Source organism: Bufo bufo, chromosome 7, assembly GCF_905171765.1.
Source record: "Bufo bufo chromosome 7, aBufBuf1.1, whole genome shotgun sequence".
Taxonomy (NCBI): domain Eukaryota; kingdom Metazoa; phylum Chordata; class Amphibia; order Anura; family Bufonidae; genus Bufo; species Bufo bufo.
Window position 1 is genome coordinate 232,865,748 of NC_053395.1, and position 25,880 is coordinate 232,891,627.

A 25,880-nucleotide genomic window follows, 5' to 3' on the forward strand; every position below is an offset into this window, starting at 1 on the left:
AGACGGGCGGCGCAGTCGGTAGCAGGGCGGCGCAGTCGGTAGCAGGGCGGCGCAGTCGGTAGCAGGGCGGCGCAGTCGGTAGCAGGGCGGCGCAGTCGGTAGCAGGGCGGCGCAGTCGGTAGCAGGGCGGCGCAGTCGGTAGCAGGGCGACGCAGTCTGTACCAGGACGGCGCAGTCTGTACCAGGACGGCGCAGTCGGTAGCAGGGCGGCGCAGTCGGTAGCAGGGCGGCGCAGGGCGATTTGCTTGTTATCTTTCATCGCGATCTGAATAATTTCCTGCGTGCAGTAGAAAGGTTTATATAGCATCCAAGGGTCAGGACTTGTCAGATAAAGCTGCAGCACAGAAAGGGTTAAAGTCTGTTTGGCTGCAGCTCAGTGATCCATCACCGGTCACACCGTCCCGTCCACCAAGCGGTGTCCGGCATGATCAGCGGCGCCTCCCCAGAGACCAGGAGCTGCCTTTCTCTGGACTGGGGGGCACAGACTTATTCATGTTAGTCTCTTGTCTGTGTTGCTTTCTCTGCGCCAAATCCTCAGAATCTTGCATTGCCCTCGTTTTGTCACATTGTAACGAGAGAACGACAGCCAATATGGCCGCCGGCAGTAGGTGTCGGAGTCCTGTCACCTCCGCAGGTTGAGCTCTGGTTTTATTGTGCACCCCGCGTCCGCGGATAAATCTCTGACTTCATTGAATGCTTTGTTTTTACCAGTTCTGTTCAGGAAATGGTTAATGGCGGAGTCTGGCGAGGAGCGGAGACTCGCGGCTGCGGATTTGCAGGAGTATGACATTTATGCATCGCCTCAGCCCTCCAGAGTCTGCCAGGATCCCGTGTCATCCCTGGACGGAGGATCCCTCCAGACTAGGGCAATGGCGCAGAAGTGGCGACCCTGGCGCAGTTACTGCCTGTAACTTGGCACCTTTTCCTTTGGATTGTGCTCAGATCCTGGAGCTGACGGGACACACAGTGTTTTACTTTGCGATCATCGCCCTGATCATGTCGGACATGTGGTCAGGGTGGCGCCATTGGTAGCACTGTTTCAGTCGGTCACCGGTGTCAGACCGCCGCCGCCCAGAGCCATATGATTCGCATGTCATGAGCTCCGCCTGTGACAACCTTAGATGACAGAAGATGAGGTGTTAGGGCGCTGCCAAGACCCCTGCCCAATTACTGCCCGCTGCAGGGACCCTGGAATCTGGCGATATCTGCCGTTTCCTTGTGTCAGATCGATACATTATTGCGACTGATCTTGTTATTGATGACGTATATGCGGGGGTTAATCACTGTCCTATAAACATGTTATCTGTGACCGGTTAGCGGCACTGACACCTGCGGCCGTCTCACACTGATGGGAGGATCGCTCCGTTTACCTGGCTCCAGTACTGTGTGGCTGAGGGTTTGTTACATTTGTATCAGTGTAGACAGTCCTCTGTGAGGCAAGCATCCTGGACTCCAGGCTGATACATTGTAACAAACTATCAGGTGAGGAGAGAGATTAGTGCTGCTGATGTGTTGTCCAGACTGATACAGTGTAACAAGCCCTCAGCAAAGTAAACAGACAGCTGACAGCAAGCAGAGATCTTGAAAATACTGAGGAATTAATAAACACAAAGTGTATTAGAAAGTTATATTTGTGTCCTCGGCAACTGCACCAACAGCTGCTCCCTCTGGTGTACTGGTGCAGTGCTGTGTGCAGTGCTCAGGGCTTCAGCTGCTTCCGTCGGTATACTGGTGCAGTGCTCAGGGCTTTAGCTGCTCCCTCTGGTGTACTGGTGCAGTGCTCAGGGCTTTAGCTGCTCCTGTCGGTGTACTGGTGCAGTGCTTTAGCTGCCCCCGTCGGTGTACTGGTGCAGTGCTTTAGCTGCTCCCGTCGGTGTACTGGTGCAGTGCTTTAGCTGCCCCCGTCGGTGTACTGGTGCAGTACTTTAGATGCTCCTGTCGGTGTACTGGTGCAGTGCTTTAGCTGCCTCCGTCGGTGTACTGGTGCAGTGCTTTAGCTGCCTCCGTCGGTGTACTGGTGCAGTGCTTTAGCTGCCCCCGTCGGTGTACTGGTGCAGTGCTTTAGATGCTCCTGTCGGTGTACTGGTGCAGTGCTTTAGCTGCCTCCATCGGTGTACTGGTGCAGTGCTTTAGCTGCTCCCGTCGGTGTACTGGTGCAGTGCTTTAGATGCTCCTGTCGGTGTACTGGTGCAGTGCTTTAGCTGCCTCCATCGGTGTACTGGTGCAGTGCTTTAGCTGCTCCCGTCGGTGTACTGGTGCAGTGCTTTAGCTGCCTCCGTCGGTGTACTGGTGCAGTACTTTAGCTGCTCCCGTCGGTGTACTGGTGCAGTGCTTTAGCTGCCCCCGTCGGTGTACTGGTGCAGTACTTTAGATGCTCCTGTCGGTGTACTGGTGCAGTGCTTTAGCTGCTCCCGTCGGTGTACTGGTGCAGTGCTTTAGCTGCTCCCGTCGGTGTACTGGTGCAGTGCTTTAGCTGCTCCCGTCGGTGTACTGGTGCAGTGCTTTAGATGCTCCTGTCGGTGTACTGGTGCAGTGCTTTAGCTGCCCCCGTCGGTGTACTGGTGCAGTGCTCCCTCCTATAATCCCTGGCGTTACAGGACGGGTGTGGAGATCTCTTTGGGTGATGCCAGAATAGCGCCTATAGATGATGTCTTCCCGCTGCCCACAGGCCCTGGAATTCTATTCATCACTCCGCAGGCTGCTCACATAAGAGAATAGATTGCGGTAAGGCAGATGAGCGGGGTTTTCTTATGTAACACTTCCCGTCCTGATAGGTTGTTACAGTGTATCAGTGCAGGTAACAACCTATCAGTCTGGATTCTGGGCTGTTTATCCTACTGAGGATTGTCTAGACTGGACACAAGAGTGACAAACCCTCAGCTGTGAGGAGGTATTGGGTCAGGACAGGTGTTCTGCTTCTGTAAGGACAATGGGGGAGAACTGGCTTAATCTCCCCTAGCAACCAATCGGATTCCACCTTTCATTTTCCAGAGATGCTGTGAAAGATGGAAGGTGGAATCTGATTGGTTGCTGTGGACAAATTAGCCAGTTCTACCTTACACCAGTTTGATAAATCTCCTCCAGTGTTTCCATTCACTGAAAGTAAGCAGAGAGCTTAAAAATAGTGATGAAATGAAACCAAAGCCTGCTAGGCCGTTCTGATCCAGTGCTGAAGATCTACTGACTTTGGTTTAGCTGCTTGTTCGTCACTTTGTGTCATGTCCTTATGTGACCTCGCAGCTCCCTGTGGATCTGACACAGAACCGCTGACTGAAATATGTCATTGTCCCATCGTCTGTAGTGGGCTACACGGGGGTCAGCGAGGCGCCTCTGGGCGGCTTTATATCCCATCTCGTCATATAAGCTCACAATCAAACATCCAGCGACTTTTGTGTCTTCTGTGCCTACTTAATACTGCTGCTCAGCATGTAGGAGCACACGCATTTGAACAGCTTTTTGAATGCTCCCTGATGTGAGTAGATCAGGAGAGCTGTTTTCAACATGCGCTAGTTAAATACTTTAATGAGCATCATTGAATTGAGCGAGATCCAGGTTGCGTTTTATATGTATCTGGACTATATTCACACTGTTGAACAAATGCTTCTATAACAGCTGAGTAGTGACCCTGACAGGTTTGGTCACATGAACTGAGGGGAGACCGGGCCATAAACATTTGGAATTAAGGTGATCTTTGGCTTGGTTGTAATAGAAACCTGCTGAGGTCTGGACTAATAAATAGATATCACATGGCCACCAGCATCTACGACTGACTGCAGGGCGCTGCATGAAGCTTGGTCTTCTACTTACTCCCTACGTGAATAAAGTGACTTTCTTTTGAGTGGTCACTGACATTATTTTTGGTCCCCTGAGGAAACGCGTCGGGACTTTTATTACTTTTGGATATGCGGCTATTTATGCACTTGTCAGTTTGTTGATTGCACTGTATATTGTGGTCACAGCCACAGTTGTCACTTGGTTCCATTGACTCCATCACACTGTCAGATATCACTATATATGTCAGACTGTTGGTTGTACTGTCCTTTGCAGTTTTTACCCCCATTAAACTGCAGCTCAGTCTCATCAACTCTATCATTCTGTCAGTTCACTTGCTCTCCTGCAGCGATGGATTAATTGAGGGAACCTATGGACCTTATTCTGTCTATCGGGCAAAGCTGGGCAGTCCACTTTTAGGGAGGGTGACGGCAGGGTTAATACAGTAGGGTAGTAGGACAGGGGCTAGAGCCAGGGACACCTAGGGCGATCGACCCAGCACTGTGTCCCTCTATGTTCTTCTCCTCCTGCTCTATCCCTGCAGGTCCCTTCCATCTCCTTGTCAGCATCTTCTGCCCAGGAGATAACGCAGCCTCCAGTTGCGTTTTTTGTATGTCTCATGTGTTTTGGGCCCATTTATTTTATTCATAGACATTATTAAATGTTAAGTTTTAATTAAGCTACCCATTTACTGTGAATTTTCTTGGATTAGAAGGGTTTAGCCCATTAGTACCAACAGTAGTTTGACCTACTTTAATTGGTTGTGTTATTTTGTAGGCTTAGATCCAGTATCGTTTAGGCTAGGCTTAGATACAGTATCGCTCAGGCTAGGCTTAGATACAGTATCGCTCAGGCTAGGCTTAGATGATACTTAATCGCTCAGGCTAGGCTTAGATGATTCGGTATCGCTCAGGCTAGGCTTAGATGATACAGTATCGCTCAGGCTAGGCTTAGATGATACAGTATCGATCAGGCTAGGCTTAGATCCAGTCTCATTCAGGCTAGGCTTAGATGATGCAGTATCGCTCAGGCTAGGCTTAGATGATACAGTATCGCTCAGGCTAGGCTTAGATGTCACAGTATCGCTCAGGCTAGGCTTAGATGTCACAGTATCGCTCAGGCTAGGCTTAGATGATACAGTATCGCTCAGGCTAGGCTTAGATGATACAGTATCGCTCAGGCTAGGCTTAGATGATACAGTATCGCTCAGGCTAGGCTTAGATGATGCAGTATCGCTCAGGCTAGGCTTAGATGATACAGTATCGCTCAGGCTAGGCTTAGATGATGCAGTATCGCTCAGGCTAGGCTTAGATGATACAGTATCGCTCAGGCTAGGCTTAGATGATGCAGTATCGCTCAGGCTAGGCTTAGATGATACAGTATCGCTCAGGCTAGGCTTAGATGATGCAGTATCGCTCAGGCTAGGCTTAGATGATACTGCATCATCTAAGCCTAGCCGGAGCGATACTGTATCATCTAAGCCTAGCCGGAGCGATACTGTATCGCTCAGGCTAGGCTTAGATGATGCAGTATCGCTCAGGCTAGGCTTAGATGATGCAGTATCACTCAGGCTAGGCTTAGATGATACTGCATCATCTAAGCCTAGCCTGAGCGATACTGCATCATCTAAGCCTAGCCGGAGCGATACTGTATCGCTCAGGCTAGGCTTAGATGATGCAGTATCGCTCAGGCTAGGCTTAGATGATACAGCATCGCTCAGGCTAGGCTTAGATGATACAGTATCGCTCAGGCTAGGCTTAGATGATGCAGTATCGCTCAGGCTAGGCTTAGATGATGCAGTATCGCTCAGGCTAGGCTTAGATGATGCAGTATCGCTCAGGCTAGGCTTAGATGATGCAGTATCGCTCAGGCTAGGCTTAGATGATGCAGTATCGCTCAGGCTAGGCTTAGATGATGCAGTATCGCTCAGGCTAGGCTTAGATGATGCAGTATCGCTCAGGCTAGGCTTAGATGATGCAGTATCGCTCAGGCTAGGCTTAGATGATGCAGTATCGCTCAGGCTAGGCTTAGATGATGCAGTATCGCTCAGGCTAGGCTTAGATGATGCAGTATCGCTCAGGCTAGGCTTAGATGATGCAGTATCGCTCAGGCTAGGCTTAGATGATGCAGTATCGCTCAGGCTAGGCTTAGATGATGCAGTATCGCTCAGGCTAGGCTTAGATGATGCAGTATCGCTCAGGCTAGGCTTAGATGATGCAGTATCGCTCAGGCTAGGCTTAGATGATGCAGTATCGCTCAGGCTAGGCTTAGATACGCGCTGTCCTTCTTGTCCGCCTCACGCTCTGGCTTCTCTTCTCTGGCAGTTGTCGGGGGGCTGTGAGCTGACCACCGTCCTGCAGGATTTCATCGCCATCCACAGCAATGAGCTCAGCATCCAGGTGGGTCAGACGGTGGAGCTGCTGGAGAAGCCGAGTGAACGGCCCGGATGGTGCCTGGTCCGAACCACAGACAGGAGCCCCCCGCAGGAAGGGCTGGTCCCCAGCAGCGCCCTGTGCATCTCGCATTCCCGCAGCAGTGTGGAGATGGAATGTTTCTTCCCGGCAGGAAAAGGTAAGATGGAGGCGATCATTGCATCCTATACACAGGCACATTCCGGGGCCACAGGGGCCAATGTCTGATAGTAGTCACTGGGGCCCTCATGTAGCCTGCACTCCCTGCTGGTAGCACTGTTTCTGTGTGGTTCTACATTGTGCCCACTAGGTGGCGCTGTCTTCCTATAGGTAATGTGCAATTAAAGGGCCACTAACCCTCCCGAGCCGCTGCAGCCGCGGAGATCAGTCACACGTATGATGTAAATGATGGGGGGCCGCCTTCAGTACATTTTCCTTCTTTTATTTTTTTTCCGTTCCTATTTCTCTACTTGCTGTCAGTGAATTGAGGCATTCTTGTTTCCTGCTTTATAGCTTTTCCATTTGATGACAGCAAGCAGAGATCTTAAAAATCGTAAAATCCTGTTAGAAAGCTGTGTGGATAAGCTTTGTCTACATGGAAACGCCATGCATTCTAAGCCTAACTCCCAGAATGCATTGTGCTCTGCTGCATTGCATTCTGGGAGTTTAATTGACAGACACTGAGGCAGCAGGGGGAAGTCAAGAATCAGCAGATTTGTAAATGCAGCTCTGGATGTGACTGGAGTATATGGAGACTATATCTGTCACCTGTAGTATGGGGTGTAGTAAATGAGTCCACCTTCCTTCCTGCGGTCGACACCTCCCCATACACCTGTCACCTTGCAGATCTGGCTGTGTGTCAGGAGGCTGCAGTCGGGGCCCCGGCACCGCTCCTGTGACACTGGCTCCGTCTCGGGGGCTCACATACTTCACATTCATGAGGGGCTTTATCTCCTCAGACGCTGATCAGGAGCCTGATGGGTCAGTCATGCGGGAACAGTCCATCCGTCCGGACTGCGGGGCCTACGACAACTCTGACACCCGTGTGGGGGAGGAGTCATCACAGACAGATATTTATTCCATTATGTGTGATGTATCTAGTGCAAACTGTCCCAGCCTCCCGGCTGATACATTGTAACAAACCATCAGCATAGGAAAGAGAGTTGTGCTGCTGATGTGTTTACCTCTAAGCGTGGGTTTTATCTCTTGCCTTTGCCTCCCTCCCTGATATTTTGGCATCTGACGCAGCCCCTCATCCCCTCCCCCACTTCTCCCCCCCCGAGTTTCGTGCACCCTGGGGGTGGAGGATTCACCTGTTCCTCCATGATGCCCCTCCCCCGCTTGTATCCTGTGGCCCCCCATACGCCCCGCTCGGTGCACTCAGGAAGCAGATGGGGGGATGATCTGTGCCCTGGAAATGCCGCCCCTGAGCTGACAGTGATGTGGCCCCCGTGCTGCGGACAGACTCATCCTCCATCCGGCTGGGATCCGACAAGAGATTTGTGGACACCTTCCTGCTCCAGCTCCATTGTTTGTCACTTTCTCGATACTTTGTTTCTCTTCTCAGTCGTCGTCTCCGCCGCAGAGTCGCCAGCGTTCCCGTAACAGCGACTCCCACATCTGTAGAGAATCGGGAAGGAGAAACGTCCAAAAGTTATAGGGCTGAAAAACAAGACTCGCCGCTCTGCGAGCAGTGATGTCATTGATCAGTGACATCATCAGTAATCGTCGCATCATAAATATGTGATGATGTCATCAGTCTGTGAACCGTAACAGCATAGATTTGTGTGCAGTGACACAATGACCTCATCAGTCTGTGTGCGCCTGAGGATGGGGGGCTTCTCCCCAAAACACGTGTTGCTTCCCGTTATTCTATTTTTTATCCCCCTTTTTAACCCTTTCCTGACCATCATCCCTTCCCACTGGGATCTCTGATGTCCTCCGTCCAGAGTCACCGTCTTTCGTGCTTATTGCCTCAGATTTCTTCGTGTCCCAGCTTTGTGACGAGGCCTCGGTGACGTCGCTGGAGGTGCAAGGACGAAATTCTCATCTGATTTATTTTTCTTAATGGAAATAAGTGATATAAATACGGGCGCAGGATTGTGCTGGCGAGCAACTGCCACAGCCGCCCCCTGCTGTCCACATAATGGCCGCCACGGGGCAGTCACCTGTGTTTTCTCCTTCTTGTACCCCCATAATCTAACTGTTCATCACAAGCCTGGTTCATGAATAGAATGCCAGTACTGCAGTGAGGCATGCACATCCCGGTGTTCTGGCAGTGCAGGGGTTACAGCTTCTGGTTACCGTAGAACAGGAGTCTATTGTCTTATGTAGTTTGTAGAAAAAGGAACCTCTCGCCCAAATTATTATGGTTATTGCGGTTGCAGGGTGCAGTGCCCCCGGAGGCTGTGGGTGCAGAGTGCAGTGCCCCCGGAGGCTGTGGGTGCAGAGTGCAGTGCCCCCGGAGGCTGTGGGTGCAGAGTGCAGTGCCCCCGGAGGCTGTGGGTGCAGAGTGCAGTGCCCCCGGAGGCTGTGGGTGCAGAGTGCAGTGCCCCCGGAGGCTGTGGGTGCAGAGTGCAGTGCCCCCGGAGGCTGTGGGTGCAGGGTGCAGTGCCCCCGGAGGCTGTGGGTGCAGTGCCCCCGGAGGCTGTGGGTGCAGTGCCCCCGGAGGCTGTGGGTGCAGGGTGCAGTGCCCCCGGAGGCTGTGGGTGCAGGGTGCAGTGCCCCCGGAGGCTGTGGGTGCAGTGCCCCCGGAGGCTGTGGGTGCAGGGTGCAGTGCCCCCGGAGGCTGTGGGTGCAGGGTGCAGTGCCCCCGGAGGCTGTGGGTGCAGGGTGCAGTGCTCCCGGAGGCTGTGGGTGCAGGGTGCAGTGCCCCCGGAGGCTGTGGGTGCAGTGTGCAGTGCCCCCGGAGGCTGTGGGTGCAGTGCCCCCGGAGGCTGTGGGTGCAGTGCCCCCGGAGGCTGTGGGTGCAGTGCCCCCGGAGGCTGTGGGTGCAGTGCCCCCGGAGGCTGTGGGTGCAGTGCCCTCGGAGGCTGTGGGTGCAGTGCCCTCGGAGGCTGTGGGTGCAGTGCCCCCGGAGGCTGTGGGTGCAGGGCCCCCGGAGGCTGTGGGTGCAGGGTGCAGGGCCCCCGGAGGCTGTGGGTGCAGTGCCCCCGGAGGCTGTGGGTGCAGTGCCCCCGGAGGCTGTGGGTGCAGTGCCCTCGGAGGCTGTGGGTGCAGTGCCCCCGGAGGCTGTGGGTGCAGGGTGCAGGGCCCCCGGAGGCTGTGGGTGCAGGGTGCAGGGCCCCCGGAGGCTGTGGGTGCAGGGCCCCCGGAGGCTGTGGGTGCAGGGCCCCCGGAGGCTGTGGGTGCAGGGTGCAGGGCCCCCGGAGGCTGTGGGTGCAGGGTGCAGGGCCCCCGGAGGCTGTGGGTGCAGGGTGCAGGGCCCCCGGAGGCTGTGGGTGCAGGGTGCAGGGCCCCCGGAGGCTGTGGGTGCAGGGTGCAGGGCCCCCGGAGGCTGTGGGTGCAGGGTGCAGGGCCCCCCGGAGGCTGTGGGTGCAGGGTGCAGGGCCCCCCGGAGGCTGTGGGTGCAGGGCCCCCGGAGGCTGTGGGTGCAGTGCCCCCGGAGGCTGTGGGTGCAGGGTGCAGGGCCCCCGGAGGCTGTGGGTGCAGGGCCCCCGGAGGCTGTGGGTGCAGGGCCCCCGGAGGCTGTGGGTGCAGGGCCCCCGGAGGCTGTGGGTGCAGGGCCCCCGGAGGCTGTGGGTGCAGGGTGCAGGGCCCCCGGAGGCTGTGGGTGCAGGGTGCAGGGCCCCCGGAGGCTGTGGGTGCAGGGCCCCCGGAGGCTGTGGGTGCAGGGTGCAGGGCCCCCGGAGGCTGTGGGTGCAGAGTCCGGTGGGTATAGTGTGCGGGGCTGTGTGCAGGGAGCTCCCCCGCCTCTTGGCTCTGGCTCCTCCTGCCTGGCTGCGAGGTGACCTGCTCTTCCAGTCCCTGCTGCTGGGGGTTGCTCATTGCTGATCATGAGAGGATGAAGAGTGGAAGCCCCTGCGACCCCCCGCTCTGCACCCCGTCCTGGTTCTGCTCCAGGTGCTGCTGCTGCTGCCTGCTGGAAGGTAAGTGCTCCCTGGATATTGGGGTCAGATAATCACCCCTCATGATTGTTGCTCTCGCAGATCATTTGGTTTATGTGGAGGCTGTAACGCTGCCTCCTGCTGGCTGATGTGACCCCCCTTGTGGGCTGATGTGCCCCCCCTTGCGGGCTGATGTGCCCCCCCTTGCGGGCTGATGTGACCCCCTTGCGGGCTGATGTGACCCCCTTGCGGGCTGATGTGACCCCCCTTGCGGGCTGATGTGACCCCCCTTGCGGGCTGATGTGACCCCCTTGCGGGCTGATGTGACCCCCCTTGCGGGCTGATGTGACCCCCCTTGCGGGCTGATGTGACCCCCCTTGCGGGCTGATGTGACCCCCTTGCGGGCTGATGTGACCCCCCTTGCAGGCTGATGTGACCCCTGCGGGGTGATTCCTCCAGGATCTTGGTCTCCTCTGTAGCACTGAGCCCTGGTGGGATGCAGCGGCCGGGGCCCTGGGGCTCCACCTTGTTGTGGGGTCAGTCTCGCGGGTGTGGTGGTTATACAGCGCAGGGTCTGACCCCCTCCCGGGGCGATACTCACGCCTCTCATGGTAATTTGTATCCAGGTTTTATGAATGGAGATGTCAAGGGGGGAGAGAGGGCCAAAACTTGTCCTGGAGTCACAGAGTATCAGGTGCAAGTACAGCAGAGTAATATGACATCTATCTGCCCCCTGTACCTGGCCGCCGCCATCCCCCTGTACCTGGCCGCCGCCATCCCCCATGTACCTGGCCGCCGCCATCCCCCCTGTACCTGGCCGCCGCCATCCCCCCTGTACCTGGCCGCCGCCATCCCCCCTGTACCTGGCCGCCGCCATCCCCCCTGTACCTGGCCGCGGCCATGCCCCTCTACCTGCCCGCCGCCATCCCCCTGTACCTGGCCCGCCGCCATCCCCCTGTACCTGGCCGCCGCCATGCCCCTGTACCTGGCCGCCGCCATGCCCCTGTACCTGGCCGCCGCCATGCCCCTGTACCTGCCCGCCGCCATGCCCCTGTACCTGCCCGCCGCCATGCCCCTGTACCTGCCCGCCGCCATGCCCCATGCCAACCTCTCCTGGTGTCTGGGGCACATATGGAGCGTGACTTATGTTGAACTTGTTGGTGAAGCGGCTCCCTCCTGTGTCAGCTCCTGGCTGGGGCCCCGTCTGCAGAGCATTCCTCCTCCTCCCCTCCCCCTCCTGGGGCTTTGATGTGAAGGTCTGTGCTCCCAGGACGGCAGAGCTGCTCATCAGTTATGGTGATGCTCTTGTCCTCTGACCGCTCGGATGCGTCTGATGGCTTCCACAGCTGGACTTATGGTTGGCGAGAAATTTCACTGAAATTGTGCGCAGTCTAGTAACGCCCGGGGGTCTGACCGGCATGTTACTGAGGGTCCGACCTGTATGATGCCGACTCAGCGAATCACACACATTATATCCCCGCTGTAACGCAGACGCAGCAGTAATGTTTCAGTGCTGAGCTCGATGGTACAAACAAGATGGCACACTGGTCAGTGGTGGCGCATGGTGAGAGCGCCCCCATCAGCAGATCCCACCGTCCATCTATCAGGATTCCTGCCGACATTGAACCTGTCTGTTTAACCCTTCGCCAGCCACTCTGCTCTTTAGATTTGCTGTGGGTTTAGGCAGGTTGGCAGTGGCTTCTTCCATGCCTAACCACGTGGTGATCTAACTGCTGGCTCAGTCACACATTGGTGCCCGCTGTATCCTGCCCAGGAATGTGCGAGCACCACCGTACATGTCTGTATGCAGCTCACTGCAGAATACAAGCTACTGCCCCCTGTTATCAGCCACTTCAGGGGAGAGGATGACTGTAGGACAGGAGAATACAGTCTATTGCCCCCTGTTATCAGCCATTTCAGGGGAGAGGATGACTGTAGGACAGGAGAATACAGTCTATTGCCCCCTGTTATCAGCCATTTCAGGGGAGAGGATGACTGTAGGACAGGAGAATACAGTCTATTGCCCCCTGTTATCAGCCACTTCAGGGGAGAGGACGACTGTAGGACAGGAGAATACAGTCTATTGCCCCTGTTATCAGCCATTTCAGGGGAGAGGATGACTGTAGGACAGGAGAATACAATCTATTGCCTCCTGTTATCAGCCATTTCAGGGGAGAGGACGACTGTAGGACAGGAGAATACAGTCTATTGCCCCCTGTTATCTGCCATTTCAGGGGAGAGGATGACTGTAGGACAGGAGAATACAGTCTATTGCTCCCTGTTATCAGCCATTTCAGGGGAGAGGATGACTGTAGGACAGGAGAATACAATCTATTGTCCTCTGTTATCAGCTATTTCAGGGGAGAGGATGACTGAAGGACAGGAGAATACAGTCTATTGCCTCCTGTTATCAGCCATTTCAGGGGAGAGGATGACTGTAGGACAGGAGAATACAGTCTATTGCTCCCTGTTATCAGCCATTTCAGGGGAGAGGATGACTGTAGGACAGGAGAATACAATCTATTGCCCCCTGTTATCTGCCATTTCAGGGGAGAGGATGACTGTAGGACAGGAGAATACAGTCTATTGCCCCCTGTTATCAGCCATTTCAGGGGAGAGGATGACTGTAGGACAGGAGAATACAGTCTATTGCTCCCTGTTATCAGCCATTTCAGGGGAGAGGATGACTGTAGGACAGGAGAATACAGTCTATTGCCTCCTGTTATCAGCCATTTCAGGGGAGAAGATGACTGTAGGACAGGAGAATACAGTCTATTGCCTCCTGTTATCAGCCATTTCAGGGGAGAGGATGACTGTAGGACAGGAGAATACAGTCTATTGCCCCTGTTATCAGCCATTTCAGGGGAGAGGATGACTGTAGGACAGGAGAATACAGTCTATTGCCTCCTGTTATCAGCCATTTCAGGGGAGAGGATGACTGTAGGACAGGAGAATACAGTCTATTGCTCCCTGTTATCAGCCATTTCAGGGGAGAGGATGACTGTAGGACAGGAGAATACAGTCTATTGCCCCCTGTTATCAGCCACTTCAGGGGAGAGGATGACTGTAGGACAGGAGAATACAGTCTATTGCCCCCTGTTATCAGCCACTTCAGGGGAGAGGATGACTGTAGGACAGGAGAATACAGTCTATTGCCCCCTGTTATCAGCCATTTCAGGGGAGAGGATGACTGTAGGACAGGAGAATACAGTCTATTGCCCCCTGTTATCAGCCATTTCAGGGGAGAGGATGACTGTAGGACAGGAGAATACAGTCTATTGCCCCCTGTTATCAGCCATTTCAGAGGAGAGGATGACCTTAGGACAGGAGAATACAATCTATTGCCCTCTGTTATCAGCCATTTCAGGGGAGAGGATGACTGTAGGACAGGAGAATACAGTCTATTGCCCCCTGTTATCAGCCATTTCAGGGGAGAGGATGACTGTAGGACAGGAGAATACAGTCTATTGCTCCTGTTATCAGCCATTTCAGGGGAGAGGATGACTGTAGGACAGGAGAATACAGTCTATTGCCCCCTGTTATCAGCCATTTCAGGGTAGAGGATGACTGTAGGACAGGAGAATACAGTCTATTGCCCCCTGTTATCAGCCATTTCAGGGGAGAGGATGACTGTAGGACAGGAGAATACAGTCTATTGCCCCCTGTTATCAGCCATTTCAGGGGAGAGGATGACTGTAGGACAGGAGAATACAATCTATTGCTCCCTGTTATCAGCCATTTCAGGGTAGAGGATGACTGTAGGACAGGAGAATACAGTCTATTGCCCCCTGTTATCAGCCATTTCAGGGGAGAGGATGACTGTAGGACAGGAGAATACAGTCTATTGCCCCCTGTTATCAGCCATTTCAGAGGAGAGGATGACCTTAGGACAGGAGAATACAATCTATTGCCCTCTGTTATCAGCCATTTCAGGGGAGAGGATGACTGTAGGACAGGAGAATACAGTCTATTGCCCCCTGTTATCAGCCATTTCAGGGGAGAGGATGACTGTAGGACAGGAGAATACAGTCTATTGCCCCCTGTTATCAGCCATTTCAGGGGAGAGGATGACTGTAGGACAGGAGAATACAGTCTATTGCTCCTGTTATCAGCCATTTCAGGGGAGAGGATGACTGTAGGACAGGAGAATACAGTCTATTGCCCCCTGTTATCAGCCATTTCAGGGTAGAGGATGACTGTAGGACAGGAGAATACAGTCTATTGCCCCCTGTTATCAGCCATTTCAGGGGAGAGGATGACTGTAGGACAGGAGAATACAGTCTATTGCCCCCTGTTATCAGCCATTTCAGGGGAGAGGATGACTGTAGGACAGGAGAATACAATCTATTGCTCCCTGTTATCAGCCATTTCAGGGTAGAGGATGACTGTAGGACAGGAGAATACAGTCTATTGCCCCCTGTTATCAGCCATTTCAGGGGAGAGGATGACTGTAGGACAGGAGAATACAGTCTATTGCCCCCTGTTATCTGACATTTCAGGGGAGAGGATGACTGTAGGACAGGAGAATACAGTCTATTGCCCCCTGTTATCAGCCATTTCAGGGGAGAGGATGACTGTAGGACAGGAGAATACAGTCTATTGCTCCCTGTTATCAGCCATTTCAGAGGAGAGGATGACTGTAGGACAGGAGAATACAGTCTATTGCTGCCTGTTATCAGTCATTTCAGGGGAGATGATGACTGTAGGACAGGAGAATACAGTCTATTGCCCCCTGTTATCAGCCATTTCAGGGGAGAGGATGACTGTAGGACAGGAGAATACAGTCTATTTCCCCCTGTTATCAGCCATTTCAGGGGAGATGATGACTGTAGGACAGGAGAATACAGTCTATTGCCCCCTGTTATCAGCCATTTCAGGAGAGAGGATGACTGTAGGACAGGAGAATACAATCTATTGCCCCCTGTTATCAGCCATTTCAGGGGAGAGGATGACTGTAGGACAGGAGAATACAGTCTATTGCCCCCTGTTATCAGCCATTTCAGGGGAGAGGATGACTGTAGCACAGGAGAATACAGTCTATTGCCCCCTGTTATCAGCCATTTCAGGGGTGAGGATGACTGTAGGACAGGAGAATACAGTCTATTGCTCCCTGTTATCAGCCATTTCAGGGGAGAGGATGACTGTAGGACAGGAGAATACAGTCTATTGCTCCCTGTTATCAGCCATTACAGGGGAGAGGATGACTGTAGGACAGGAGAATACAGTCTATTGCTCCCTGGCCGTATCAGGAATGGCGCAGTATCCATGTAACGTGTCTGGAGCTTTATGTATAAATGTGATGCACACACAATCTATCAAGACTAACCCCAAGAGCTTACACTCCAACGGCAGCCGTACTGTCACAAACAGCAGCTTCCACCTGAAATACTGTGTGTGAAATTCCTGCTGATGATCAGTGGCGGCGTCGCCCACATCTGATGCACAGATGGAGGAAAGATGGGGGGGGGGGGAGCGAGCGGATCTCAGCGCAGGGTGTGGCTCTAGAGCAATGGTGGAGAATTGTTTAGAGGCAGAGTGCGCAAAGTGTTACCCTAACCTTGGATACCACCGTCCAGTACATCCTCCATGTTGTATAATGGCTTGTTTACATTCAGTGTGCTGCCTGTGCTGTACATGGTGCGTCCTGCGCCGTACATGGTGCGTCCTGCGCCGTCCATGGTGCGTCCTGCGCTGCCTGCGCCGTACATAGTGTGCCCATGCAGAAAGCTCGCTCCGTATACGCCAGACGTAACCCCAAGCTGTGACCTTGCGTTCATTTCTCGTTGATGCCCCCACAACAAAGCACAGAAAACTCCCAGCGCGGTGAGAGGCGGCCAGACCGGTTCCTCCACATTCCGCTGCTGGGTTATGAGGTGAATCTCTGGACGCTGCCCATAACAACCCTGCTGTCTCCTAAGATGGTAATGGGAGTGTTCATCCTGTGCCTCCTGGTTCATAAGTAGAACACCAGAACTGCAGTGTAGACTGACACAGTATAACTGTATAACAATACAGATGTGTGAGACGTTGCGGGTACAAGGAAAGCTGAGTAATTATTGATGTAATGACAGAGTAGGATACCCGGGGACTCAACTTTGGCGCAGTCGTCTCCTCTATCAGGCGCTTTAAGTAGAAGTAGTTTTTTGTCTCCAGCCGCCATTATAAGTCCGGAATCTGGGAAACGTGCTCGTGCCCATTCAGTGCCCCATGGACGTGCTGACCCAGCTTTCCCAGTATCCGGAATAGCAGAGCGGGGGAGGTGTCGTATCTCGCTGCGGCTTCCTTCAGAGCTGGCTGACGACCCCTGTGTGAGAAGTAGTGGTGGCCATGTTGGTGCTCACCCAGCTTTCCCAGATACGGATATAATCAGGTAAAAGTCACAAGCACGGCCTGGACTACTCATCCATCATCCTGGCAGCACATTAACTACAAAGAAGCAGCTGGGCATAATAAAGAGGCTACAGGGTTAATGAGGAGCAGATGGCAGAGACCTGCAGTTGGGGCCCCTCACCGGGGACAATCCGTAACAAGTGCGAGGGTCGCAGTGTCAGGAAGTTCTGCAACTTTATATTAAACTTTGTTCAACATTTTCAAGATATCATCTTGCTGTCAGTGAATGAGACCCATCTTGACCTAATGTGCCCCAAAGTTGGGGATTTGTTACAGTGTATCAGTGTAGATCTCTCTCTGTATGCGCACAGTGCGCACAGGCGATACTTCCATCAGAATGATTATGACCACGAGGCCCAGGAAATATTGGTGAAATTATCCTGCGGCGACCAATCAGATTGCAGCCTCTGGTGCAGGTCGCACTGAAGCTCACGTGCTGGCGGTATAGACGCTGCTGCCCCCAGTGGCCGGGTTGTTATTAGCAGGCCAGTGCTGTCTGGTAATGATGTAGATTTATGGTAATGCACTACAGTCCTCATCATGCCAGGAGCGTCGCAGGCTTGCTGGGAGTTGTAGTTTTGCAGCAGGTTGCAGAGATGATAACGACACAATCACACATTATAATCCTGTGCTCAGGGCGGGAGATCAGTGCAGATTCCACCCAGCGTGTGCGCTCCTGTCTGCCCCTGCTGTTATGGTGCAGATTCCACCCAGCGTGTGCGCTCGTGTCTGCCCCTGCTGTTATGGTGCAGATTCCACCCAGCGTGTGCGCTCCTGTCTGCCCTTGCTGTTATGGTGCAGATTCCACCCAGCGTGTGCGCTCCTGTCTGCCCCTGCTGTTATGGTGCAGATTCCACCCAGCGTGTGCGCTCCTGTCTGCCCCCGCTGTTATGGTGCAGATTCCACCCAGCGTGTGCGCTCCTGTCTGCCCCCGCTGTTATGGTGCAGATTCCACCCAGCGTGTGCGCTCGTGTCTGCCCCCGCTGTTATGGTGCAGATTCCACCCAGCGTGTGCGCTCCTGTCTGCCCCTGCTGTTATGGTGCAGATTCCACCCAGCGTGTGCGCTCCTGTCTGCCCTTGCTGTTATGGTGCAGATTCCACCCAGCGTGTGCGCTCCTGTCTGCCCCTGCTGTTATGGTGCAGATTCCACCCAGCGTGTGCGCTCCTGTCTGCCCCCGCTGTTATGGTGCAGATTCCACCCAGCGTGTGCGCTCGTGTCTGCCCCTGCTGTTATGGTGCAGATTCCACCCAGCGTGTGCGCTCGTGTCTGCCCCTGCTGTTATGGTGCAGATTCCACCCAGCGTGTGCGCTCCTGTCTGCCCCTGCTGTTATGGTGCAGATTCCACCCAGCGTGTGCGCTCCTGTCTGCCTCCGCTGTTATGGTGCAGATTCCACCCAGCGTGTGCGCTCCTGTCTGCCCCCGCTGTTATGGTGCAGATTCCACCCAGCGTGTGCGCTCCTGTCTGCCCCTGCTGTTATGGTGCAGATTCCACCCAGCGTGTGCGCTCCTGTCTGCCCCTGCTGTTATGGTGCAGATTCCACCCAGCGTGTGCGCTCCTGTCTGCCCCTGCTGTTATGGTGCAGATTCCACCCAGCGTGTGAGCTCCTGTCTGCCCCCGCTGTTATGGTGCAGATTCCACCCAGCGTGTGCGCTCCTGTCTGCCCCTGCTGTTATGGTGCAGATTCCACCCAGCGTGTGAGCTCCTGTCTGCCCCTGCTGTTATGGTGCAGATTCCACCCAGCGTGTGCGCTGCTCTCTGCCCCCGCTGTTATGGTGCAGATTCCACCCAGCGTGTGCGCTCCTGTCTGCCCCTGCTGTTATGGTGCAGAATCCACCCAGCGTGTGCGCTCCTGTCTGCCCCTGCTGTTATGGTGCAGATTCCACCCAGCGTGTGCGCTCGTGTCTGCCCCTGCTGTTATGGTTCAGATTCCACCCAGCGTGTGCGCTCCTGTCTGCCCCCGCTGTTATGGTGCAGAATCCACCCAGCGTGTGCGCTCCTGTCTGCCCCCGCTGTTATGGTGCAGAATCCACCCAGCGTGTGCGCTCCTGTCTGCCCCTGCTGTTATGGTGCAGATTCCACCCAGCGTGTGCGCTCCTGTCTGCCTCCGCTGTTATGGTGCAGATTCCACCCAGCGTGTGCGCTCCTGTCTGCCCCCGCTGTTATGGTGCAGATTCCACCCAGCGTGTGCGCTCCTGTCTGCCTCCGCTGTTATGGTGCAGATTCCACCCAGCGTGTGCGCTCCTGTCTGCCCCCGCTGTTATGGTGCAGATTCCACCCAGCGTGTGCGCTCCTGTCTGCCCCTGCTGTTATGGTGCAGATTCCACCCAGCGTGTGCGCTCCTGTCTGCCCCTGCTGTTATGGTGCAGATTCCACCCAGCGTGTGCGCTCCTGTCTGCCCCTGCTGTTATGGTGCAGATTCCACCCAGCGTGTGAGCTCCTGTCTGCCCCCGCTGTTATGGTGCAGATTCCACCCAGCGTGTGCGCTCCTGTCTGCCCCTGCTGTTATGGTGCAGATTCCACCCAGCGTGTGAGCTCCTGTCTGCCCCTGCTGTTATGGTGCAGATTCCACCCAGCGTGTGCGCTGCTCTCTGCCCCCGCTGTTATGGTGCAGATTCCACCCAGCGTGTGCGCTCCTGTCTGCCCCCGCTGTTATGGTGCAGATTCCACCCAGCGTGTGCGCTCCTGTCTGCCTCCGCTGTTATGGTGCAGATTCCACCCAGCGTGTGCGCTCCTGTCTGCCCCCGCTGTTATGGTGCAGATTCCACCCAGCGTGTGCGCTCCTGTCTGCCCCTGCTGTTATGGTGCAGATTCCACCCAGCGTGTGCGCTCCTGTCTGCCCCTGCTGTTATGGTGCAGATTCCACCCAGCGTGTGCGCTCCTGTCTGCCCCTGCTGTTATGGTGCAGATTCCACCCAGCGTGTGAGCTCCTGTCTGCCCCCGCTGTTATGGTGCAGATTCCACCCAGCGTGTGCGCTCCTGTCTGCCCCTGCTGTTATGGTGCAGATTCCACCCAGCGTGTGAGCTCCTGTCTGCCCCTGCTGTTATGGTGCAGATTCCACCCAGCGTGTGCGCTGCTCTCTGCCCCCGCTGTTATGGTGCAGATTCCACCCAGCGTGTGAGCTCCTGTCTGCCCCCGCTGTTATGGTGCAGATTCCACCCAGCGTGTACGCTCCTGTCTGCCCCTGCTGTTATGGTGCAGATTCCACCCAGCGTGTGCGCTCCTGTCTGCCCCCGCTGTTATGGTGCAGATTCCACCCAGCGTGTGCGCTCCTGTCTGCCCCCGCTGTTATGGTGCAGATTCCACCCAGCGTGTGAGCTCCTGTCTGCCCTTGCTGTTATGGTGCAGATTCCACCCAGCGTGTGCGCTCGTGTCTGCCCCCGCTGTTATGGTGCAGATTCCACCCAGCGTGTGCGCTCCTGTCTGCCCCCGCTGTTATGGTGCAGATTCCACCCAGCGTGTGCGCTCCTGTCTGCCCCCGCTGTTATGGGGCAGATTCCACCCAGCGTGTGCGCTGCTCTCTGCCCCCGCTGTTATGGTGCAGATTCCACCCAGCGTGTGCGCTGCTCTCTGCCCCCGCTGTTATGGTGCAGATTCCACCCAGCGTGTGCGCTCCTGTCTGCCCCGCTGTTATGGGGCAGATTCCACCCAGCGTGTGCGCACCTGTCTGCCCCCGCTGTTATGGTGCAGATTCCACCCAGCGTGTGCGCTCCTGTCTGCCCCCGCTGTTATGATGGTCACGCCCAGATTGTACTGTACGTTGCGTCCTGTACTCGTCGCCTCCACCCAGGTCACATGTAGCAGCAGAACAGACTATGTCTGGAGATAATCGCGGAGGTGAAGTCCTGTTGATTCTTTGTGTCGAGGTGATGTCACAGGTAACGCAGGATGACGGGATTCATCCCCCCGTTCACGGTGGAGATCCTCCACATAGATGGAAGTCCTGCTGATTTCACATCCGCGCTGCAGGTCGCTTACACTGCCGACTTGTTGGGCAGCGCGTGCATCCTCCTCTTCACTGCTTCATTCCAGCGCTGTGCAATTGCTGCACGATTATCCATGTCCTATCCGCCACGTGTGAACATACACAGAGGGGACCGCAGATTACGGGGCAGGCGTATGGTAACCACGTGTGGCAGGATTTTTGCAGGCGGATGTTGACGGATCTTTAAATCCATCTTTTCACATCTGTAGTGCAGTGAAATCCGCAGGGTACGCGTTCAGAGTGGGTAAATCCGCCGTGTGTGAATTGTGTCGACCCTGAACCGGATGACATAATGCTGGGCTGGCGTCTTCCCAGGATCGGGCTCTGCGGGGAAGATCTGAATGTGGCGCAGTGACATTCCTGCATTATAATGACTAATTATGGTTATTAATAGTCTGAGGAGGAAGCGCCGGCCGAGGCCTGAGCCCAGGTGAGTCCCAGCTCGAATCTGACTCACCCGTCAGTGCCAGACGGAGCGCCGGCGGAGAGGATGGCGGCTGCACGCTGCAGCGCGGTCCACATCAGAGGTCGGTGCGCAAATCAGCCCCGGGTTATTCCATGTATCCGGTTATATCACATTATATATTATACTACAGTACATTATATATTATACTACAGTACATTATATACTATACTACAGTACATTATATACTATACTACAGTACATTATATATTATACTACAGTACATTATATATTATACTACAGTACATTATATATTATACTACACTACATTATATACTATACTACACTACATTATATATTATACTACATTATATACTATACTACACTACATTATATATTATACTACACTACATTATATATTATACTACAGTACATTATATATTATACTACAGTACATTATATACTATACTACACTACATTATATACTATACTACACTACATTATATATTATACTACAGTACATTATATATTATACTACAGTACATTATATATTATACTACATTATATACTATACTACAGTACATTATATATTATACTACAGTACATTATATATTATACTACACTACATTATATATTATACTACAGTACATTATATATTATACTACACTACATTATATATTATACTACAGTACATTATATATTATACTACATTATATACTATACTACACTACATTATATATTATACTACAGTACATTATATACTATACTACACTACATTATATATTCTACTACATTATATATTATACTACAGTTCATTATATATTATACTACACTACATTATATATTATACTACAGTACATTATATATTATACTACACTACATTATATATTATACTACAGTACATTATATATTATACTACATTATATACTATACTACACTACATTATATATTATACTACAGTACATTATACTATACTACAGTACATTATACTATACTACACTACATTATATATTATACTACACTACATTATATATTATACTACAGTACATTATATATTATACTACAGTACATTATATATTATACTACACTACATTATATATTATACAATACATTAAATATTATACCACGGCACATTATATATCAAATATTTTTACATTATACCACTGTACTTTATACTTTGTAGTATAATCCTAATATACCATATCGGAGTAATACTATACTGTGCCATATTATCTTCTACACTACATATTATTACACTCCCGTATTATATAATGTATATTCCAGTACGTTTCATTTTACTTTGGATTTCCCATAGCCCCCTGTGTGACAGCTCCTCTCCACTGTACTGGGGAGCACTGGGAGTCACTGGTCTATAGGGACGTGGCCGCTGCTCCAGTAGTGGCGGGAATTGATGACTGCCCCCAGCCCGGGGTACAGGCTCAGCTTACAGAGGCGGGGCATGCTGAGACTTGTAGTTCCTCCATAGCCTGGGAAGCCATGTACCTCTGTTGTGCATTCCGCCCGGCTGAGGAGTTCTGCGGGGCCCCGCTGAGCCGGTCTGACCGAATAGCTGAGATTTACCCGGAACTAGAAGCACAAGAGGCCGATGAATGTTGAAAAGCTCTGCAACTTTCTGCATCATTTTCAACATCTCTAATTGCTGTCAAAGAATGGAAAAATGTTTCTTTACATCCAGTGGCTGAAAACCCATGCCGACCTGATTGCTTTATCCAGTCTAGACAATCCTCTGTGAGTTAAACAGCCTGGACTCCAGACTGATACATTGTAACAAACTGTCAGGACAAGAGGGAGATTTGTGTTGGATACAATTGTAACAAATAGTCAGCTGTGTGAGCCCGACCAGGTCAGTATAGTGATCATTATTGGCTGCAGATCTATGCACTGAAGCTACAGGAAGCCGGATGCCGCCCCTTTAAGGGCTCTTTCACACGAGCGGATGCCGTGCGGGTAATCCGCTGCGTGACTGACGGCCAAACCCCGCTCCGGACAGCGGAGACGCGGAGCAGTCACATGATTGATGATGCTCCGTGCCTCAAAATCACAATGAGATAAGGTTGTCACCGCGATGTTGTAGTAAAAAGATCACAGAGGCAAAGAGCGTTATCAATCGTGTGACTGCTCCGCGTCTCCGCTGTCCGGGGCTTGGCCGTCAGTCACGTGAAAGAGCCCTAATACTGACTGTGTGGGGCCCCTGTGCTGGCATTCTACGGGTTAATCTACTGACTGATTACAAAGATTTCCCGGAGTAAACGCAGCCCCAGAGGGCGAAGGAGACGGGAGATCCGCGGTGCATCATCTGATGTGCGGGAATCGCACACAGCGGGGTGACTGTCATCAAATCTGATCCACCCATCATGAGAGGATGAGAGTAGTAGGCATCCAGGCTGGTGGGCGACCATATGCTGGGTATCGTCCTGGTTACACTATGCACGAGAGTGTATCTAAGCCAATCATGTATGGTGCTGCCCACTAAGCTGCTGTATCTAATCCTGTCCTGTGTGATACTGTCTGCAGCCCTCTGTATCTAATCCTATCCTGCGTGATACTGTCTGCAGCCCTCTGTATCTAATCCTGCCCTGTGTGATACAGTCTGCAGGCCCTCTGTATCTAATCCTGCCCGGTGTGATACTGTCTGCAGGCCCTCTGTATCTAATCCTGTCCTGTGTGATACTGTCTGCAGCCCTCTGTATCTAATCCTGCCCTGTGTGATACTGTCTGCAGCCCTCTGTATCTAATCCTGCCCTGCGTGATACTGTCTGCAGCCCTCTGTATCTAATCCTGTCCTGTGTGATACAGTCTGCAGCCCTCTGTATCTAATCCTGTCCTGTGTGATACAGTCTGCAGGCCCTCTGTATCTAATCCTGCCCTGCGTGATACTGTCTGCAGCCCTCTGTATCTAATCCTGTCCTGTGTGATACTGTCTGCAGCCCTCTGTATCTAATCCTGTCCTGTGTGATACTGTCTGCAGCCCTCTGTATCTAATCCTGCGTGATACTGTATGCAGGCCCTCTGTATCTAATCTTGCCCTGCGTGATACTGTCTGCAGGCCCTCTGTATCTAATCCTGCGTGATACTGTCTGCAGGCCCTCTGTATCTAATCCTGTGTGATACTGTCTGCAGGCCCTCTGTATCTAATCTTGCCCTGCGTGATACTGTCTGCAGGCCCTCTGTATCTAATCCTGCGTGATACTGTCTGCAGGCCCTCTGTATCTAATCCTTCCCTGCGTGATACTGTCTGCAGCCCTCTGTATCTAATCCTGCCCTGTGTGATACTGTCTGCAGGCCCTCTGTATCTAATCCTGTGTGATACTGTCTGCAGGCCCTCTGTATCTAATCCTGCGTGATACTGTCTGCAGGCCCTCTGTATCTAATCCTGCCCTGCGTGATACTGTCTGCAGGCCCTCTGTATCTAATCCTGCCCTGCGTGATACTGTCTGCAGGCCCTCTTTATCTAATCCTGCGTGATACTGTCTGCAGCCCTCTGTATCTAATCCTGCCCTGCGTGATACTGTCTGCAGCCCTCTGTATCTAATCCTGCCCTGTGTGATACTGTCTGCAGGCCTTCTGTATCTAATCCTGCGTGATACTGTATGCAGGCCCTCTGTATCTAATCTTGCCCTGCGTGATACTGTCTGCAGGCCCTCTGTATCTAATCCTGCGTGATACTGTCTGCAGGCCCTCTGTATCTAATCCTGCGTGATACTGTCTGCAGGCCCTCTGTATCTAATCCTTCCCTGCGTGATACTGTCTGCAGCCCTCTGTATCTAATCCTGCCCTGTGTGATACTGTCTGCAGGCCCTCTGTATCTAATCCTGTGTGATACTGTCTGCAGGCCCTCTGTATCTAATCCTGCGTGATACTGTCTGCAGGCCCTCTGTATCTAATCCTGCCCTGCGTGATACTGTCTGCAGGGCCTCTGTATCTAATCCTGCCCTGTGTGATACTGTCTGCAGGCCCTCTGTATCTAATCCTGCCCTGCGTGATACTGTCTGCAGCCCTCTGTATCTAATCCTGCGTGATACTGTCTGCAGCCCTCTGTATCTAATCCTGCCCTGCGTGATACTGTCTGCAGCCCTCTGTATCTAATCCTGCCCTGTGTGATACTGTCTGCAGGCCTTCTGTATCTAATCCTGCCCTGTGTGATACTGTCTGCAGGCCCTCTGTATCTAATCCTGCCCTGTGTGATACTGTCTGCAGGCCTTCTGTATCTAATCCTGCCCTGTGTGATACTGTCTGCAGGCCTCTGTATCTAATCCTATCCTGTGTGATACTGTCTGCAGGGCCTCTGTATCTAATCCTGCCCTGTGTGATACTGTCTGCAGGCCCTCTGTATCTAATCCTGTGTGATACTGTCTGCAGGCCCTCTGTATCTAATCCTGCGTGATACTGTCTGCAGGCCTCTGTATCTAATCCTGTGTGATACTGTCTGCAGGCCCTCTGTATCTAATCCTGCCCTGTGTGATACTGTCTGCAGGCCCTCTGTATCTAATCCTGCCCTGTGTGATACTGTCTGCAGGCCCTCTGTATCTAATCCTGTCCTGTGTGATACTGTCTGCAGCCCTCTGTATCTAATCCTGCGTGATACTGTCTGCAGGCCCTCTGTATCTAATCCTGCCCTGTGTGATACTGTCTGCAGCCCTCTGTATCTAATCCTGCCCTGTTTGATACTGTCTGCAGGCCCTCTGTATCTAATCCTGTGTGATACTGTCTGCAGGCCCTCTGTATCTAATCCTGCGTGATACTGTCTGCAGGCCCTCTGTATCTAATCCTGCGTGATACTGTCTGCAGCCCTCTGTATCTAATCCTGCCCTGTGTGATACTGTCTGCAGGCCCTCTGTATCTAATCCTGCCC

The 25,880-nt window shown here is 53.0% G+C and overlaps 1 protein-coding gene across 11 annotated transcripts in view; it reads left to right on the top strand.

The window, feature by feature from the left end:
* The window catches only part of KALRN (kalirin RhoGEF kinase), a 270,877-nt gene that overhangs the window by 172,888 nt on the left and 72,109 nt on the right, over nt 1–25,880 (top strand). For 9 of the 11 annotated variants that reach the window (XM_040439928.1, XM_040439929.1, XM_040439930.1 and 6 more), the window contains one exon: nt 6,096–6,342. In XM_040439928.1, the coding sequence (XP_040295862.1) occupies nt 6,096–6,342 (247 nt within the window). Of the gene's footprint in view, nt 1–6,095; nt 6,343–10,133; nt 10,271–21,030; nt 21,132–25,880 lie in introns of those variants that run through there. The other 2 variants (XM_040439937.1, XM_040439938.1) reach the window with 2 other exon arrangements.